The following is a 15,935-nucleotide window of genomic DNA, read 5'->3' as shown; positions in this document are numbered from 1 at the left end:
GATACGAAAATATTTGTAGTCTGGCGCATTGTTTGGTCACCTGACGTCGCCTGTAGATTGTTTGCGGCTTCGCTTTTTTTGCCATTGGCACGCTTTGGACACGTTAGCCGTAGACGTAGCCTTATTTACCTCTTTGAGTTCCTTCTTGGTCACTTTGTTAAGCGTCAGGCCGTTGGTGACCTTTGCCCTCCGTAGCACCACCGTCTCGGACTTGTACTTAGCCAGGGTGAAATCGGGCGACATTTTCTGGCTCTCCTTGCGGAGCTTTTCCTGGACAGATTGGGAGGCCAGCGACTGCTGGCTCAAGAGCCTACCAGAGATGTTGGGCAGGCGGAAGGTGGAGGGATACCCCTGTAAACCGATCTACGGTTAAAGACAAAGAGGTGTTAGCTCATTATTGATTTAATTAATTGCTGCAAAGCACATTCAAGTTTATTCAACAATGCAGCTTCTCAAAAAGTGCATCAATCAACAGGGTGAGTGTGACCTAATGGTGATAAAACGTCGGCCTATAATGAGTCGTTGGCTCGGAACAGACATTTTACTCACAATTAGATGAAGAATAATTGCAAAATGCTTTAAATTTACCCCAAAAGTGCTGTTTTGAAGAGGTAGAAATGTCAGCTCATCAATTTCTATCAGCCAGTCCTTGCGGAGGACATACTTCCGGTACTTAAGACTGGAAATGAAAAGAAATTTGGCAAAATGTGAGCCATTAGTAAGATTTTGTGTCAAACCAAATTTATAACATGCAGACACTATTATTTTGGCTGCATTGACCAAAAAATGCAAACATAATAAAGAATAATAATAAGAATAAGAATAAAAGCAAAATCAATGCAGTTACCAAAAAAAAAAACCCACCGAACAAGCCAACAAAAAAACGAAACGAAAGCTCGAACTCAAACCAACACAAACAAATAAACAAACAACCCAACAAACAAACAGTCACTTGACTCTATAAGTATCCATAAATCAGTTAAAACTGCACCAATACATGGTAACAGCTGAACGATCCAACTCTTCTTTCTGTGAGCAAAAGAAAATAACGATTTAAGACAAAACCCAAAGATCGACTCTCAGATTAGCTCGGACAACCCTATCAATCACGGCTTAATAGAATGGACGCCGGATGCCGGCGGCTACAATTTGCCGGGATAATTGCATTATTTCGGGATAGGCTATAACCGTTCTGGCTGAGTGATTAGCTTGGACAACATGAGTGGACGCAGGTGCTTTATAATTGCTCATCAGCTATTCTTAGAACAGGTAACGACCAAACCTGACATGAAAGAGAACAGAATTAAAGCCTGCACCATTTGAGTTTTTTTTTAGTCATTTGGCATCGTGCGTGATCGCCATGATAGGCCACACAGGCCTGTAAAAGCTACAAGCATGAAGTTCTTCCGTACAATAAACTGAATTATCATTCGAGGAAGACTCATTAATAAAGCGATTTCTGGCGGAACCAAACTCTAGTAAACTGTGCCTCTCAAGAAAATTAATCATGTAGTTTGTAACAGGGAACAGACGCAACACAAATATTGGGAAATGGCGTCCGCTTATAAACTGATTTTAGTTGTTGTGATGGCAGAGGTGATTACGCGATAAACATTATCGGGAAGCTAACAACGAAACTCCGCCGTATTTTTTCTCGTCAATGTCGAGTTTAAATTTTAAATACATTTTTGTCTACCTTTTATTTTCTCTGAAAACGAGAAACATTTTGTCACCTACCTTAGTGAATTATTATATAATATCGCAAAATAAATGAAAATAGTGCCCTTAGGAATTAACTATTATTATTTTGTTAGTAAGCCTAATTCATCATAGTTGTTTTTCACTTTGTTTGACGTCAGCAACACGTCCAGAGAAAACATTACCATAAAAGTACCCTGAGATGGCACGATGGAAATTAAATACAGTCTTTATTCTTTCTTAAATATAAATCTTTCAGGTCGTGGCTTTGGGTGGTCCTCCAGCAGTACAGCACAGGCCTAAAATGAGTGATTAAATATTGATGAATGGGGAAAAACTACCCATGTCTTTAACGTCATGACTTCCAAAGTCTGTTTACCACATTTATACATCTTTAAAGGTCAGTTTGACGATCAAGGCGGATGTTTTTCTAACCCAATTTTGTTATGACGCCACCCATGTGGAATGGATTTTCATTCCTGCGATAATCTTCGCGTGCTCCAGGACGACAACTGCGCATTTTTGGGGTCGGCCCTTTGGGACTTGGTCCGTAATATTATCTCATCAATTATTGACTGGAACTTGGTGCAACAGCGAGTATATAGGCCTGAACTATTTGCCAAAATTGAGCAAATAAGTAATAAATTACAAATTACAGTTAACAAGAGTTTAATTGGTAAAATAAGAATGAAAAGACAATACTTTACACTCAGATTTGCATTTAAAAACAAACAACTGGCAAAGCAATAATTGTACAATAGTCTACAAAATGTTCACATAAAAATAGAGAATTCACACAATGCCATAACTACAATACACAAAGTTCAATCAAGCTCAAGCTTTCATCTAATCTAGCAACATACAAAAATCATAACAATTTCTATTGTTGTTAATCTCTGTTGTTAATCTTTTATTTGTTCTTTAATTCAGTATATTTTCTGTCTAGATTTAAGGCTTTAAAAGAGTCTCTATACGTACGTGCACCTTCCTACAATGCAAGACCGCATCAATCGCATGTATAGGCCTATTGACATACACGTATGTAAGTTGCGAACACTAACAAAACATATTATACAAATCTTTTGATACCAGACGTATCACATCATTTATAATCCCATTTTTTATCAACGCTTACAGAAATCCTCTCTGTTATTATCTTGTCACGCAATATTGTAAGTCGCTCAGCAAATAGCGGCGTAGGTATCCTCAAACAATAGCGAACCCAGATCGTGTCAAAAGGGCCGGGCTCAGCTAGTTTGTAAGGAGTGATAAAGCATAAACCGATGATAAATCATATTTCAGGGGGCGGGGTCTTATCGTGACCTTTGACACTGACGTCACGAGAAAAGTTCAAAAGTGCAGTCTTGCCTTTGAATGGGCCTTTTATGCACAAGTTGGCCATTTTTGTCGAGTTCCCAGAATGTATTTCATTGACTGTTAACTGTTGAATGGGAAGGCGTCAGACTATTTATGCAGGCATAAATACAGCCATATTTTGGCCCTTTGGAATGGTCGGCCTCTTTATTATGCATGTCTTTTAAAATGCATTAAAGTTGAAAATTGGGGCATGCACAAGTGCACAATATTGTCTTCGTTGATCATTTTAGATCAATTTTACAGTACCAAAGTATACCTTGTTTCTCCAAAAGACCAGTTTGCAAAAATAATGTTTACAATACAGTGGATCAAGTAATGAATATATAAACCTTCGCCAACATTGTGGGCCTATATGCTTGGCTATACATTGTACCCGCAGAATAGTTCATTACGTTTTATAGATCCGAATGGGCATATATTAGCCGTGAAACAATGGTGAACCAAACTGACTACGGCATCAAATATTTTGCTTTGTCCATCAACCGTTTTAGTGCCAATGCCTTACCTGAGGTAGGGGACGATGATAAACAACATTAGCGTGACCAGACTCCCAACAACTATTGCTATGATGACACTGCTTTCTGCGAAAATGATCATAGATAAGTCAATAAACGTTACCAAATCAATTTTGATGTACGCAAATGTAAATCGATCAATAAGTCCACTTTGTCTGAAAATATCTTAGCTGTGTGAAGCGATCTTAGGGTAAAAGGTAAACCGGACTGATATTTTAGAGATTTCTCCTTTTGTGGGCCCTTTCGCCTAGGTTGACAAGGTCGCAGTTTTCAACAAATGTTTTATGTACTGATCGCATTCATTTGAGATACTTCTTACCAGTTATGTGCATTAGTGATCAAGTTGAGCGACCCACAAAATAAGTTTTTGAGACAAGTTTTTGAAGTTGGCTTCCACTAAAACGTGGGTTCACTCCATTTGGGTAATACCGTACTTCGGCGAGTTTGCACCTATATGCATGTTTGCGGAAAAGCTGGTTCCTCCCCTAACTCGCTTCACTGTGTTATTGCTCTGTTCTTTTAAACACTTATTTGGTACTTATCACGGCTGACATTACCTAAGCAATTCTCTCCCTGGTATCCGCATTTGGGTTCCGTTGGTATGGCCGTTCCAGGCCACCATACCTCCGTGCCTAGAATCTCTTCAAACACGGGAAGGGTTCCAGTCACGTGACCCACGGCCTCAAACTGCCCTCCGTCCTGCGTACCAGAAATACCAGAAATTTCGTCATTTTTGTTTTGAGAAAATGGCGTAAGATATAACTTCAACTAACTTTTGAAAACCATTGCCTATAAATGAAAGACAGGTAATTTTAATCATACCAGTATCTGTGTACATCTCATTATGGAAACTCAAATGTAAAATGAAAATATTGTTAGGTTTTAGCTTTAACAACAGTGATTTAAATCTCCACAGCTTGTAAAGGTGTAAAATTTCACCGTTGTTTAATAAATTGCATACAATTTTCGGTTCATTTACGAAGTAAATAGTCGCCATACCTTTAGATCCAAGAGTGAAAAGTTGGCAACCCTATCGCCGGCACTATCTAAAACCACATAACCAGTCATTCCTAGAATAAAAAAAATATGTCACTTGTAGAAGTCGTTATAAATGTCCAAGTGAGCCAATATCTATACATAGGAACGCCTTTGCAATGTCTTCATCTAAAGTCACGCCTTTAATTGACCGGAGACGCACTGACGTCACATTACGTTACCGCGTTGCACTGAGGTGGGGACTGTACATGTACTTCGCTTTCGTAACCATGTCTTCAATTTTCATAAATTATTATGTTGGAATGTTTTTGTGCTAATGGCATTATGTTAACTGTTGCACAACACTAATCACAACAGTTTTTCGGGTTCGTTTTAGTTATAGTATTTAGTGTAAGGCTTTTAGAATCCGGAAAATGAAAACCTGGCTCCCAGAATGCAAAGCGGCACATCAAGTGTTGTGACGTCATTAAGTTTTAAGGATTATTGACTGAATTGATTGACTAGCTAAAACAATTATGAATATCAAATTGAAAATAAAGAGCTCATACAAGCATTAAAATTACGCGGTTTCAGCTGCGGTCGGCGTATTATCTCCGAATTCACCAGCATGAAACTGCATGAGAATACCGATAAAAACTCATCTTATTAACATTGGTTGAATTGTTTTGGCTCAAATTACTGGCGGTGTTTCCAAATACGATAGCAATTAAATGTCAATTAAAGACACTCACGGTTTCTCCTATGCACACGCCAATCGTTTCCAACGCTAATTACAGAAGACCAAATTCGCGTTATTAATCCGAGGAATGGTAATAAGCTTAATTGTTGGCTAATTTTGCAATGTTTCCACTGCGCTAACTTTAACCTCAAGTAGAATGCAGGAGTTTGATAAAAGAAAAACTGCTGCATGGTTAACCAAGTATACAAACTAAGTATCCTATTCAAAAGTGTTACTGTTACTTCATTTCGATAAATAAACCGATTGTTTTGTTTTTGGCTTGCTTGTTGGGGTGTTTGTTTGTTTGTTTGTGTGTTTGTTTATTGTGTAGTTGTTCATTTAATTTATAGTTCCATGCCATGTTTAACCCAAAATGCCGAATAATGATACGCGCAAACCGACTTTTTAATCAGTTAAAACAACTAAAAAGAATTTATATGACTTATTCGTGATCATGTGATTGTCTATCTATTTGATTATCAATAATCGCCAATACCAATTTGCAATATTTCGGTACTGGTCTTCCATTAAAGAAAATGAACAGTGCAATATATTCGATATACCGAGATTCTCGTATAATGACATTGGAAATTACATATGTGCCAGACATTCGTAGTTTAATCTAAAACTTATAGGAAACAAACAAGAGCCGTAACCTCTTGAAAAAGGTTATTGATTTATCGCATTCCTGCAAAATAAGCAGTTCTAAAATAATCGTGCATTATGAACAAAGTAGCCGAGGCCCCATATTGTTTTCATCAAATGACAAATGGTTTGAAACACAACACGTCGGCTGACTCTTAGGTTTTATTAGTCCGTTTGATTGCTACTTTTTCCCCAGGGCAAACCCGTAGGATTTGTATCGTTTCGCCGTACTTGGCCTTAGACAGTATTATCACGTCTATAAAGTAGCATGGACTGCGTTCATTTACTTTCCAGAACACTATAGTTTTGTTTATGGTATACATAAAGTTTTGATTAAACTTCTGAAAACATGAGAGTTTATTTATGGTTTACATCGATCAGGACTTTGTATAGTTACCCTTCCTGTTTTTCAAACTTTTCTTATTTGATTTGGACACTATTTCCCACCCATCAACAGAACAGGTACAGTGCAATCTCGATAAGTCAAAGCCCGTAAACTCAAAAACCCTTCTAACTCAAAGCAAAAAGTTATTCCCGTCAAATGTTGTTGAATAAAAAATCCGTTGGATAACTCAAAACTCTGCTTAACTCAGAAGTTGAGCCAATTCCCCTTAAGTTTGACTTATCGAGATTTAAATCCGTCATTTTGCGTAAATAGACGTACACGATAAACATTCGCAATTAAGTTGAAGCACCAGTACAGTATAGGCCTACTGTTTCTGTTTTTTTTTCTATTTTGGTCCATGTTGTTCGTGTTTCTCCCGCCTGGTCTTTCATTACTTTCTTCATCTTTTATTACAGAATATGATAAGGTCGTTTTGGTAATTTATCGCGGGAACGCGGATGGTCACTTTAAGCTTCCGTAAAGTGTGTGGCAAAAGGTCTCAGTAACAATTTTTCATTGAATCGAGTGATGGAGTGTGCCCACATTTTCTCCTTTTCTCCCGCAGGAAACGGGAAATTTCCCACACCATCAATCAATATACGCACAGCCAAAAATATTCGGTCTCTTGAGGCGTTGGTTCCACTCGTCAAGTTAAGATTCTCCGTAAAATTCCAAGACCACGCGGGCATAAGTGTCTCCTTTCCTCGTTTTGTAGTTATTCTGCGAATTCGCCAACGCAGGTAGGCCTAAAGTGATTAGGGGTTCGTTCAGCACAGCGCAAATGAAATGCATTCAAGCAAATAGACATTATGTATATAGCGGCCATCTTAGAAGGCATCTGTTGTTAATTTAATTCCGTAACAGTAAATGCACAAAAATTTCACTCATTATATCCTTGCAAAACAAAGGCCACTTGCCCACTACGATGGCTGCTATACGCATGAGGTCTACTTAAAATTTTATTAACCAGTGGACCATCCTACACGATCATAATACGTTTCCTAAATGTTTTCGTCACATCCCATATAGGATCCTGTATAGCTTACCAATAGGCCAATAGATATCTTATGGGATCCCGTATGGGATCCCATAGGTTTCCTTTGTGTTTTCGTCACATCCTATTTTATGATCCTGCAGCTTATCCAATAGGCCAATAGATATCTCATATAGGATCCCGTAAAGGAACATGTATAGGAGATGACGAAAAATACATAAGGATCCCATAGGTTTCCTATATGTTTTCGTCACATCCTATGTAGGATCCTGCAGCTTGTCTAATAGGCCAATAGATATCTTATATATAGGAATTTGTATAGGTGATGACGAAAAACCTATAAGGATCATATAGGATTCCATTGAAAATAGGGAATACACGTGATATAATTCTGGTTACATTTTTAGTTGGGGATTTGGGTTGGAGTTGATGTGGGTTGGTACTCGATATAGTTCAACGCGTCCCCATAAAATTCTTCTGACGGGTTTGGTTGCTGTTGATATTATATCAGACTTATGACATGTATGCATAATGCAATGCAATATACATTTTGTATACCTCACCCTTCTATTGAAGATAACGGGGAATATTTTTTGTTTTAAAGATTTGAAAAGTGTAAGGTATATAGTTGATCAGGTGATCGTGGTGAAAATTAAGTGCAGGGCGAGTCAAAAACAGCGAACCCAAATATCGGGACCATTGTTTAAGTGAAGTTCTTCATGTAGCCCACGAAGGTACGTGCTCTTTCAGCAAAATGAAAACAAATCACATAGGGATGTGTGTGAATTGTTTTCGTTTTGCTGAAAGAACGCACACCTTTTTTTGTGATCCGTAGACAGAACTTTAAAACGGTGGTTGTGTTTAAAATTCCGTAACTTGAAAAATACATGAGTGATTTAAATGATTCTTGTACTAAAAGAAAGCTTATGAATTGGGCTTTCATATCCTAGATTTTCAAAGTGCTACATGTAGGACTTCATTAAAACAACAGTCCCAACATTTGGGTTTTACTTTATTTGACTCACCCTGTATTGTCTGTGTTTGAAGAGGGGTTTTATAAACTTAACATCGCAAATTTTTTTTAAAAAGCGTATCAGTTCGGCAAAAACATGCTAAGTTTGACATAAAATAACAATAACTATGACAATAGTTTTACACCCAGAACAATCGCACTTCTAGTTTCAGTGAACGATTAACCTACATCCTACAGCCTTTATGAACGCCCATGAACCATCACCACAAACAGTCATAAATTCTTTATAGTCTAGCGTTAAACAAATACTGACTACGGTTTAATGACGGGTAGAAACAAATTAGGTCCGCTTGTTTTATGATATCCCCAGAGGTTATGCCAGGCCGTTATATAATACATTGCTTTATGCATTTCCAAGAAGACCAAGAAACTATTTATACAAGTAAAGGCTGGACAAGGAAACAGTTCGGTTTGTGAACAGAAAGTGCATAAAAATGCAGCAAAAGTAGCGGAACGACGACATTTTCTCTGACATTGTCATCATAATCATTTATAGTTTTCATCCCTTAGTGTGAAAAATCTCTGAACAAAATTTGGCATCGTAGTTTTTGCACGTTTCTAAAGGCGTATGCGTGCTTGTGTATGTGTACGTGAGTTTGTTTCTGCATTCAGTAGGGGGCTTTGAAAAATACTGAGGACAACAGGGTCCCCAATTCCCGAAGGTCCCAAATTTGGCGATCATGTACAAAACATATGGAAGGTCTCCCTAAAAAGTTGGTACAAACAAAAGAGGGACAACAGGGGGTCCTGATTGCAGGCAAATACACATTTGGGTGCACTACATACACACCGAGGACCGACGGACAAAGGGAGACTCGATCGTTCATCTTTTGTTGAAAACGGTCCTCGATCGTGCATGCGTGTGCTTAGTCTATGGGAGTTTGTTATATTACAGGGACAAAGGGAACACAATGCCTTGTCCTCGAGAGTTATGTAAAGTGCAACTGTGTGCACTTCTGAGGAACTCTTAATAGGTTTTATTAACAACAAAACATGATCCAAATCAATCAATAAAATAAAGAGACATTGTCTTACCTTCAAATGTTACATTTGTTCTTGTGTAGGATTTATTAGCCTCGTAACCGTTTATCTCTACGTGTTGTTTTGCGGCGTGAGCAAACAACAGCACTGCATCGTACAGAAAGGCCGCCATGATGCTCGGCTGGAGGTCAAAATATTGAAAACAATGTTCATATAAAGTCAAACAAGTCTAGACTCCATTTCCTAAAGCGAAGTGCTTAAATTGTGTTAGGTACGTACTCCTTGTGGGGCAGATATACTTAAGGGAATTGTGACTGTGAAGATATACAAGCATGGCACTTGTCACGCACACAGTCGGAGTATGTCATGAGAAAGATATTTGCGGCTATAGGGACATCGCAGATTTGTCCTTTGAAAAAATGTAGGCAGAATAACAAGCAATTTTCAAAATGGCTGCCACAGCTTGTTGTTGTACCTGTATTTGTTTCAAAGGACAAATCTGCGATGGCCCTATAACCAAATATCTTTCTCAAGACGTACCCTGACCGTGTGCCAAATGCCATGCTTCTATCATCAAAGGCACCTATCTGCCATACTATTCTACAGAGCAACTTTGATGGTTACGGAGATGTCAACATTTTAACAAAAGGACTCATTCCAATTTGCATAATTTACATATAATTCAAATTGCAGATATTGGTTGGTCCAGTCCCAATTGTCGTTGACCCAGCACACTGGAAATATAAAGAGCCAATTCACGGTAAAAGAGCACATTGTTTTCCTACAATCAACAGGAAAACATCGAATCTGAAAACAGGAAAAGGGATTTTTTTTTAAAGTGTTCTTTTTATTCAACCCCTTTCGGAAAAAAAAAAAATTGAAACTTTTTTTCAATCAAAGTACAGAACTGGTAATTTTAAAGTATACTCTAAATTGAAAAGTGAAAAACCCGTGAGCTTTTCTATCTTTCATCACTTTAAACAAACTTTCCAGAGGCTTAAAACCAGGTTCGTTGCTAGTGCGTCGGCAAGATAAATAAACCACATTAGTACTCGTTTCTCGGTATTGGAGTAGCTAAAAGCTTATGGAATGAGTGACGTACACCTGGCGGCTAGACTCGGACGTGATTATGAACACGTAAAGCAAAAGAATCAGCCACAACTTTTAAAAATTTCGTTTTCTAAGCTCGTTGGTTTTCATCTTACCGACTCTCACAAAAACCCCGCCAATTGTAGAAAAATCTTTTAAACTTTAACTTAACACAACGAGGGACGTTATAATAGGTCACATAAATTATATTCCGTAGAGAGCTTTTGAAATGGTTTTGAGGTTTTTATACACTTTAAAAAAGTTGGACAAATGAGCTGGTATTTTGCCCATTGTTAACATACCATTATGTGGGGCAAATTCTTAACAATAGTTGGTGATTTGTTTTCCCGCGAATTATCCAACAATGAGGTAATTCCACACCAATGGTGGGTCAATACTGTTCAGCAGTGTTTTACCCAACTTTTTTTGACAGTGTCATGTATACTAAGTCAAAATTCAAGACTGCCGCCCTTAAATCCGTAATATTCACCCATTTATCATGCGTTACCCTGGAACGCTGTTGAAAGATGCGACTGCAATTTTGACCCAGGGGTCGTGCCAGTTGACTAGGGGGAGCCCAGGAGTTATGACTGCTCGGAAAATTGGGTTCAGTTATCAACAGTATGAAACGAACCCTTAATGTATTCCGGAGGGACAAAATAATGTTGATGATGAGAAAATAATAGTGACTTGTACCAATTTAGATCTCTGGGGAGGAGCGAGTCGTGCCGTATCATTGCGTGACGTTATGGCAGAATGTATTTTCCCAAAACACCTGCATATTTTGGAACTTGTGGTGTGGTTATTTGTGAAAAGTTTAAATGAAAACTTTTATTACCTTGTCGATCAAATGTTATATTGTATCGTCCCTTTGTCTCAAAAATGTTCATGGTTGATTTTGATAATACTTAATTGTATTTCAACCCTAAGACTGAGCCCTTGCTTATTGTTTGCATAAAGTGCAAAATTGAACAAAAACCACGCTCAGCATGAACAAATTGACAAAAGATTTATAAAACAAAACAAGATGAAAAAGAAAAGCATACGAATGTTAGAAAAGTCGTCACGAGAGCTACCAAGAAGAGAAAAACCAATTTCATCACATGATTTCAATACCAAAACTGCCCTCAGCAATGGCCGCCGGTGCAAGCCCAGGTTTCAAAACCACCTCACTGTGATTTTTTAATGGTATTTCTAATGTGAGGCTGGAGTGAAATCAACCGAGCTAAAAATAACTTTGAAGTAAAAGTCTTTCAACTTACCGTGGACGTATTTTTCTTTTTATACAAATCAAATCCTGGATCGGTTAGACTTTCAGAGACTCGTCCTAATAGTTCTTCGATCCGCCCATCCTGAGGCAACCTGTGTTCAAAAATTATAAACCATTATTATTATTTTTTAACAAAAAGGTCATTTTTATTGTAAAAAGGTAAAACATAAGTATCCACATAATTATGCTGCGATAAACTTACATTCGTCACCAGTGATCCTGGTTTGGGTATAGGAGAAGCATGGGAGAACAAAAATGATAATTTTTTTTTCTTTCAAAAAGTTGCTTAAAGGGAAAATACAACATTTGCAAACATCAAACAATAAAACTACCAAATCATTTTGAAATACTTTGCTGGACTGTTAGTGAATGACAGTGTAAAGCATCCTGTAAAATCATGGCACCTGGTATACTGTCATTTTCAAGAAAAGTGGTATTTTTGTATCAATTTCCAACGCTGATCGGCCGATCAGCGTTGGAAACAACTGGCTTTTTTCAAATACTGGCCCCAATTGACCATCGCACTTGTTTGCAATCGATTACAAACCTATGAACGGGTACGAGCCAGCTAGACTGGTTCCCTGACCTTACAATTCCCCAATGTATGTAAACTGACCTGTTTCTTCTTATATGGAGTCAGGGAACCAGACTACAGGAAAATGATCGTTTTTCTTGGTTTTATAGCATTTTCGAACCCAAAACCTCAAAAAAGTCAGTGTAACTATATTTGCTATATATTTCCAACCCCCCCAATTCCATCCATTTCTGAAAATTACAGCAAAAGCAAATGATGTATATTCCCTTTAAATTCCGTTCAAAATATTTCAAAGCAGGGGATCTCTAGTACCGTTGTTAAAGTGGTGACTGCTAAAATGGTATAAGCAGGAAACATTAGATATTAGTGTGCTGAGCAACAATCAGCAGGGTACCAGTCGGAAGCTGTTGACATTGCATGGAGTTTTGGCTGGTAACCCGTTTCTGCTAAGCAAATATATTTCTGTGTTTAGCAAATGTGCTAAGCAGCTCAATAAACACGGCACCATATGCTCACCTGTAGGTAACAATCATCAAAGCTTCGTAAGCCAGTCTCAGCGAGTCCCCGTTTGGTGCTGCCCGGTCGCTCGTGGCGTTGCCATCGACCAGGACGGGCGACCACGGCGTGGTGTGACCGACGTCAGGGAACAGCTCCAGGCGGAAGAACACCTGCTGGCCCCCGGTCATGCCGAGCTGGTCCGCCGCTAACATGAAGATCTGCTCGTCCCCTTCCAGAGTCGTGACCCCGCCCATGATCAGCCAAATTACTGAAAAGGTAGTGGAATTCGACGATTGGAATCGTCATTCTGACAATTGACAGGAGGTCGTGGGTTCACATCCCACCCGAGTAAGCTTCTTATTCTTTTTTCTCGCAAGAACTCTGCAGTGAGTAAACTATCAAGCACTCTGACGGCACCGAGTATAGTAAATAATTAGAAAAGGCAAAGGACGAACTTATTCATGGGCAAAACCCAAAGAAAGCTTACGAATTGGGCTTTCACATCCTAGATTTTGAAGGTGCTACATTTAGAACTTCACTAAAACAATGGTCCCGACATTTGGGTTTCGTTTTTTTTTGCTCACCCTGTATTGCAATGCAACATCAATGGGAATCATTGCGATAATCTTATGCCAGTCACGATGTGTTCACTTTTATGAATACCTTTTTTTTATGTCAAGATTCCTTGCATAAAATAATTGAGATATTCTAAAAATCACAAACCCATAGTTTACTTTAATGCAGATGACTCATAGCGCTGCAAACGCGGGAGGGAGATTATTTACAGAAATCCCACGCGATCCCGCGGGATCTGCAAATCTAATCAAGTCAGTCTAACCGGTGGGATTAGAACCCAGGCCGCGTGGGACGTCAGATGGGTGAACAACCGCCACGCTAACGCGAATCCAGCCACCCACATTGACCTTATATAAATCCAACTGATTTGATTTGAATTTTATGAGGAATACATAACAGAGATCTTTCGTAATGACGAGTTTTCTCACTACAGCGATGACTTACATCACTGAAAAATTGCCTGGGTTAATTTTACCAAAGAAAGGGTGAAAACTGGAACTACCCAAACTTGGGTTGTTCTATAACCAATTGACGTTTGGATTAGAATTTATGTTAGATTCAACCAAAAATTGTAGTCATACAAGACCAAATTTAATTTAAGTTTGGGTAGTTCCAGTTTTCACCCTTTCTTGGGTAAAATTAACCCAGGCAATTTTTCAGTGATGATAAACTGATATATTTTATTATTATTTTTTTTACTCCAGTTGTACAGCCTCACAAAGTACCAAAAAAATCAATTTTTTTAACACGAAGAAGAGAAAATAGATATTGTTGCTTTATTACGAAAGCCAAAACTCAAAATTCGGGCATGTTCTTAAATGTAAGTTTGAAATGCTACATGTGTGTATAGGCCTAATGTACCATCGGACGACTCACCATGTGATACATGTTTCACTTTTTGCAGTATCGTCACAGCTTTTTGCACATCGAGAGGGCCCGTGTAACTTTGAAGGTTGGAGATGGTCACGCCAGTATTGATCATCGTCGTCAAGACGGTTTCCGCCAGCGCGCCCCACAGCGGCGCGTCTGCGTACACGACGGACGCCGAGGTGAACCCGTAGTGAGTCATGACGGCACCCGGTAGGTACGACAGACCCGAGAAAGGGACGAAAGTCCGAGCGAAGGAATCGTACGTGTCGTCAACCGCCGTGGCTGGAGTCTGTGGACAGAACCAGGAGATAAAAGGGATGTCCCAGTAAGCGGACAGGTCCCGGACGCTCCGGCACGGCTCGGAGCAAGGCAGACCGATGAAGACGTGCACGCCGGTGAAGAGGTGTAAATCCACGGCTGAGCCGCTGGCTCGACGGGTGTCGCACCTGGTGTCTCGGTACACGAAGTTTAAAGTGTTGTTACCGAGGATTCCTTCATCCCGGATCTGGTCTAGGGCTAAGGGGACCGCACCAGCCGTGCGCCGTCCAAGGAGCGGGTAGGCGTAGGATTCGGGGGCGTCCCAAGGACCCAGAACACCGATTGTGACATCTACGGAGTGGACTATAGAGGACTGTGACATCAGTACGGCGTACAGGACAAGGCAGGCGGTGTATAAACGCCATAGCCCCATGGGAAACACAGACATTGTGTTGAGAAACTCATGAGTTTCGAACTCCCTTAAACTAACATCCAACAATCAGCGAGCTACCAAAACTATCACCACAAGTCATCCATCATCCTCGACAACGGTGAGAGATGTGTTTCAACTTGAACCCACGATTGTAGTCCTATACACTGCTCATAATTTCACAACATCGGTACGAATACAATCCACAACTCATCATTAACGATGGGCAAGGACCGATGATACCGGAGATCACCTTGGATCATAAAAAAAATCCTCTTATCATCCAGAGATAACATCCCGGAATGATCCTGATAGAAGAGCGCTGGCAATCCGCAGGTGTATTTGTTCAGAAGGCACGGCGGTATCATGACATCGTCACATTCTGTTTGCTCGGGCTTTCCGGGTGGTTGGCATGGCAAACGCAATCAAAAAGCGGTGAAAACCATTGCTTCAAAACAAACAGCGGTAATTTCCCAGCACTTAGGTAACAAGAGTACAATGTCGACCCCATTTTCTTAAAGTGAGTTCCTCATCATCTTGAGATTCATCCTCAGGCAGACGCAGCCCTGCCCTACCTGAGGCCTTCGTATTGTCCCATACAAGTACACGCAGTTCACGGCTAAGTTCAACAGTATATGACTACGGTGACTTTCAAAGACTACAGTGGCCATTCCTCACATGCACAGAATCCTTGCAAGACTTAAAGTCCCGTGGACACAGGTTTGCACCATCCCACGCGCAGTACAACGTGACTTGACGTTTGCTGGATTAATGACTGCCCATACCTAGCAACGGGCGACGGTACCGACTCCAGGTGCGTGCGCGACTGCGGCGCCCCAAGCCCCGTGTAGGTGGACCTCGCGTCCATAGGGAGTTGACTGCAAAATCACGGTGCTCATTTCATAATCGCTGTGCGGATTTAACTTTTATGCAACCTGCGCATGCGTTTGTGTGTCTGATAGGTCGTCTGCGCATGTGCGCGCATGCGCTTTTCGATCGAGAGTAAACTCAGCACTGGGTTGTTTCGAATTTCCACACCGGAATTACGAGCTCTCTTTAACGATTCC

General features: G+C 39.8%; 1 protein-coding gene across 1 annotated transcript in view; it reads right to left on the bottom strand.

Annotated features, from left to right (window-relative positions):
* The window catches only part of LOC119721050 (atrial natriuretic peptide receptor 1-like), a 28,717-nt gene extending 13,017 nt beyond the window's left edge, over positions 1-15,700 (bottom strand). The window contains exons 1-9 of the mRNA XM_038190923.1: positions 14,187-15,700; positions 12,753-13,002; positions 11,694-11,793; positions 9,397-9,523; positions 4,590-4,660; positions 4,148-4,289; positions 3,581-3,656; positions 589-679; positions 130-363 (exon numbers count right to left, since the gene is read on the bottom strand). Of these exons, the coding sequence (XP_038046851.1) occupies positions 130-363; positions 589-679; positions 3,581-3,656; positions 4,148-4,289; positions 4,590-4,660; positions 9,397-9,523; positions 11,694-11,793; positions 12,753-13,002; positions 14,187-14,886 (1,791 nt within the window). The 5' untranslated portion in view covers positions 14,887-15,700. The remainder of the gene's footprint in view (positions 1-129; positions 364-588; positions 680-3,580; positions 3,657-4,147; positions 4,290-4,589; positions 4,661-9,396; positions 9,524-11,693; positions 11,794-12,752; positions 13,003-14,186) is intronic.
* Between the last annotated feature and the right edge of the window lie 235 nt (positions 15,701-15,935).

This window comes from Patiria miniata, unplaced genomic scaffold (assembly GCF_015706575.1).
Source record: "Patiria miniata isolate m_02_andy unplaced genomic scaffold, ASM1570657v1 HiC_scaffold_9, whole genome shotgun sequence".
NCBI lineage: Eukaryota > Metazoa > Echinodermata > Asteroidea > Valvatida > Asterinidae > Patiria > Patiria miniata.
This window is presented reverse-complemented; position numbering and strand designations above follow the sequence as displayed.